Source organism: Alosa pseudoharengus, unplaced genomic scaffold (assembly GCF_046254945.1).
Source record: "Alosa pseudoharengus isolate Yale_2024_CS ecotype anadromous, Long Island Sound unplaced genomic scaffold, YU_APseudo_1.1 YU_APseudo_1.1_scf_3, whole genome shotgun sequence".
NCBI classification, from domain to species: Eukaryota; Metazoa; Chordata; class Actinopteri; order Clupeiformes; family Clupeidae; genus Alosa; species Alosa pseudoharengus.
The window spans coordinates 29,629,157-29,634,384 of record NW_027468718.1 but is presented as its reverse complement, the minus strand read 5'-3'; the positions used below and the strand labels follow the sequence as shown (position 1 = coordinate 29,634,384).

The window sequence follows — 5,228 nt, the reverse complement described above, 5'->3', positions numbered from 1 at the left end:
CTACTCGTAAAACTGTATTTAAGTAGGGAAAGCGTGGATGTTTTTGATTACTGCTATCTTCCTCCCTCTATGGCTACGTCTGAGCCCGCTAGCATAGCAACACATAGCTAACACATTCGCGCCGCGCACCAGAGCGTTTGAGTGCACGTACCGACACGGGAGAGGTATGACTCAACTCGTGAAAGTTAAGGTAAGAACATATATTACTACTGACATTGGGTGGCTTGTTCCTTTAACAAGCTGCTAATTCACACTGGGTGCAGCAAAAATCCCAGCTATTCACACGTTTCCTACATACCATGTCTACTTAATTAATAGTCATTTTCGTTGGATAGCCTATTGCCTAATAGGCCTACAACCTGTCCAAATATAGTACTTAGGGATCATTATTTGTGAAGCCTAAAGTGACACAATATTGATTCGCATAGTTTATTATCACATATGAACATCACATTAAATAACCTAGGACTTCAGAGACAGGGCAAACTTTTCCAAACTTTACCACCATTCCCAAAATGTTATCCCAACCAATTAAATGAAGTTGTGCTTATAACGAGGTGAAGCGCGTTCCCGAACAACTTCTTTTCCTCTGAGGGAATGTCCAATCTTCATCAACGACATACCGTTGTACCTTACGTTGTCTCCGTCTGTAACGTGGAATCTAATAGGCTAATTCTATAGCTGGTGCTGAAACGAACACTCATGAAACGCCATTTTCGTAAAGATGGCTGCGGTCAATTTCATGCTTTTTTGGCTGAAGTAGCTAGCCTAGCATGGGCCATTGAAATGAATGGGGGCGGGACTCTCTCTCCAGTTATAATACCTCCATGGTTGTTACAATACATTGCCCTCTATTCTGTATAGGAGAATCTAGTGTAAAGCATGTTGTCCTATATTGTCCAGGGAAAACAGATTAAACACCCTAAACTATTATGTCTTCTAAAAGCATATACCCTAGCCTACATGAGATATAATACCAGACATGTCTTATCTTCATCCATGCCATGCAATTCTGTATTGCATTTGCTCTTACTGTAAAACACATTGATTTTAATATATGGCTGTAAAAGGTATAACATTCCAAACTTTTCAATGTTTACATTTCAAATCATATTCTTGTTTAATTTGTCCATCATTTGATCTCAAGTTCACACCTGTAGGCTGAATAATTGAGATATAGCCGTTCTAACCTCTTGACTGCCATTTTGGTGGCCATCTTGAAAATGACCCCTTTCCCAAGGTCAGATTATACTAGATTTAGCCAAACAACAGTACCAGAATCCATAAAAACCTTTTGTATCAATTTTTTTCACGTTGGACCCTATATTGATCCGCCTAATGTGGGGATAACGCTGGAGCTTATTTCATATTTGGTTAGAAGGATGTATGTATCCCATCTTAGTGTGGAAGTTGTATTAGCTAAATATTCTATAATTGGTATGTTTTTTTTTTTCATTTATAAAAGGCAGACCATTCACTTATAGCTATAAAAAAAAACTAAGTACAACACATGAGGCGTGTAAACTTGTTGTTCGGCAAAGGACAGACTTTCTGTTTGGACATAGAGTCCCAAGCTGGAAGGAGAGGGCTAATATTTAACCAATAAAAGGTTTTGTGGAAAAACTAATGTCCACACAATGATCATGTAGACAGGTGGATGTACTTTGCCTCAAAATGCTGAGTTTCATCTAATGCGCTGCAACCCCCCCACCCACCCTTCCACCTCACGTATGTCAAACAGTTAAATAAACCTGCCATGCTGCTGCCAAGTATAAAATCACTCCTGCCATGGTAAAGACAGGCAACACTTGGCGTGACCATCCATGGGGCAGCGTCTGTGAGCAGGGGGGAGGCGTGTGAGCGTGTGCTAGCCTCCGATGGACTTCATCCACAGCAGTGGGGTGCAGGTCATCCAGCACCTCCAGAGCAACTACAAAGACTACCATGACTTCCTCAACTTCATGTCGTCCGTCGGCGATCCACGGAACATCTTCTCGCTTTATTTCCCACTCTGGTTCCAGCTCAGTCAGATTGTTGGGACTAAGATGATCTGGGTGGCAGTCATTGGTGACTGGCTCAACCTAATTTTCAAATGGTATGTGTTTTCTCCAAAAATACTCTTAAACTTAGCAGTCTTTAATGAAGGGAAATGTGTAGGTAGAGATGGTACTGTTTAAAGGAATTGATATGCACTTTTTACATATCCTTTTCTGTTATAAACACTGTGTTATTAATTAAACAGCTGTTTAATTTCAGGATTTTGTTCGGACATCGGCCATACTGGTGGGTGCAGGAAACCCATTTCTATCAGAACCATTCTCTACCTCAGCTCGAACAGTTCCACATCACCTGTGAAACAGGACCAGGTAGTTAGACACACCAAATACTGCAACAGGTCTTACCCTTCCACGTGACTTTGCAACATCTTTGTTTTGCAGGTAGCCCCTCTGGCCATGCTATGGGTTCATCATGTGTGTGGTATGTAATGATCACTTCTGCAGTCAATTTCACAAGACCACATAGTGACACAACCTGCCAAGAATCGCAGAGGTACGTGCATCCATTATACTATTCATGTTACCTTTTACCATAGGATAAAAAGATAGAGTTCCAACAGTGAAGTATATTTTTTCTTTTTTTTTCAAATGCATAGATTTCGCCTGGTGTGGTCATTCCTCTGGATTGCATTCTGGGTCATTCAGATTAGTGTCTGTGTCTCTAGAGTATTCATTGCCACCCATTTCCCCCATCAGGTCATACTTGGGGTTTTAGCAGGTACTCTAAAACGGTCACAATCACATCAAAAAATGCTATAAAGTGCTATAAAACAAATGACGGGAAATGAACTGTGTTCCACTGCGGTGTGGTGGTGATGTGCTTTCTTCTATGTGGTGATGTGCTTTCTCCTATCAGGCATGCTCGTGGCAGAGGCGTTCGAGCACATCCCCTCCATCCACACAGCCAGTTTCAAGGTCTACCTCCAGACCAGCCTCTTCCTCTTCTCCTTTGCCCTCAGCTTCTACTTCCTGCTCAAGCTGATCCACATCGATCTGCTCTGGTCCATCTCCAAGGCCAAGAAGTGGTGCGTCAACCCTGAGTGGATCCACCTGGACACCACGCCGTTTGCCGGGCTGGTGCGCAACCTGGGTGCCCTCTTCGGCCTCGGCCTGGCCATCAACTCACAGATGTTCCTGAAGAGCTGTAAGGGCAAGAACAGCTACAAGACGCGCTTCAAGCTGACCTGCGTGGCCACCACGCTCACCACGCTGCAGCTCTACGACCTCATAAAGGTCCCCACACACACGGAGGTCCTCTTCTACACGCTGTCCTTCTGCAAGAGTGCGGTGGTGCCACTCAGCGTGGTCGCCCTTATCCCGTACTGTGTCCACCTCTTGATCGGGGACTCAGAGAAGAGATTGGACTAGGCTGGGTTAGGTGTAAATATGCTGGATGTTCAAGAGTATGAAGTCATTGTCTCATCTTGTGTTTGATTTTTTTTCCCAAAGAGTTTTTTTTGGTCAAGGAATCAGATGTTGAGATGATACACTCCATGTTGTCATACAGAGGTTGTGTACCATTTTATTGGAGTTGTTTACATATACGTTAGTCTAAGCCTTTGTTTTGTAATGAAAATAAAATGTTAACAGTAATAAGTTTCATTGTTTTATGTATTATATGTGTATGCAGAACCTATTATGGATTAGTGCTTTAGAAAAAGCACCAAGTATTTTGTAAATATTCCTGAAATGTATGATATTCTTATCAAGTTGTCTGTGTATATGAAAAAAAAATATATATATATATACCAAATAAAAATCCTTGTTCAGAAGAGGCATAATTAAAGGCCTAATTAGTAAAGAATAAAGCCATTACTGAATTACTGAGTAAAAAGAAATGGATTTGTAGTAAGACTCTTACCTGCAAACACATCAGCTGCATGACACACTTATGTATGGTGATATTTTGGAAAGAGAAAGCAATGAAAAGCATAATACAGTAGTTCTGTTCTTCTTAACTTCTGTTTAGCCTTTCAGAGTACTTATAATAAGATGCAATTTAAATATGCAAATAAAAAAAACAGCAACCTTGTAAACACAAATAGAGTGACCATAGAGCGACATAACACAATTTTACCAGCACACCTTACTTGCATGGTGGTCATCATTACATGAGTCTGTTTGGGTGTCAGAACAGCTGCTGATTAGGCTAATTTATAAACAGCAATCACACAAAACAATGGTGTAAGATAAAGTTGATGAAACTAGACAATGCTGTATCATTTTTCATCACATTACTGTACATGATGCAGTCTATGCAAAATTTTGTTCATTTGCTTACATGCTTTTGAATGATATAATCCCCTAGGGAATTATTGTTCTGGTAAGATGGCTAATTTCCATTATAAACGCCTCCATTTGATGGCATATGGGCAGAGCAGATCATGCTTTGTTTTTCTCACCCTGAAAGCAGGATCCATTAGTTATGTAATCTGTCTAAATAAATTTGGTAGGCAACCATGAATGAGATAAAATGCAGATTATATAAGAACACTCACAGTGCACTTCCACAGGTAAATGTACAGTCATCAGCCATCACTAGGAAACCACAGGAGGTCCTGTTAGACACGCTCTAAGTTCTCGCCACTTTGTTGTCCCCACCGCACTGGCTTAACCTTCAGGAGGACCTTAGTAAGAGCCACAGCGTTTCCATAAGTAACACTGAAAGTCTAGATATGTTTCACAAGATGAAAGCACATGGCATGGCAACAGATGGTGTAAGGCAGTCAGGTCCACAGTACAGTATATACAGTACAGCTTGTGGTATATCAGGTTCTTCAGCAGTGTTGAGGTGGTGCAATTACAGTTTTTCTCAGTCGCTTTGGTGCTTTTCTCACATCACTATTAACATTTGCCAGGGGCGTGCAGAGACCTTTTAAGGGGCAGGGGCTCAAATTTAAAAAAAGGGCACATGGAACAAAATTTTCAGAAAACATGTTAACTTTATTTAAAACTTAATTTTGATTACAACCCAATAGAGAATACATAGGCTACATGCAAATTATATCAAAATAAAACATTCCCTAGCCTATAAAGCTTTAATCATCTGAACCTGAGCTGGACATTTTTATTTTTTTTTTGCATTTAAAGGATAAGTTCGGTATTTTACACTTAAAGCCCTGTTTTCAGATAGTTTATGATTAAATAGAACGTTTAAGATTGACATTTGGA

General features: G+C 40.6%; 1 protein-coding gene across 1 annotated transcript; it reads left to right on the top strand.

Moving 5' to 3' along the window:
- Positions 1-1,877: 1,877 nt before the first annotated feature.
- On the top strand, positions 1,878-3,425 carry LOC143100590 (glucose-6-phosphatase 2-like). The gene is made up of 5 exons (XM_076263931.1): positions 1,878-2,095; positions 2,257-2,366; positions 2,439-2,544; positions 2,654-2,775; positions 2,914-3,425. Exons 1-5 carry the CDS (start codon positions 1,878-1,880, stop codon positions 3,423-3,425), a joined length of 1,068 nt encoding a protein of 355 aa, XP_076120046.1.
- Positions 3,426-5,228: the final 1,803 nt, after the last annotated feature.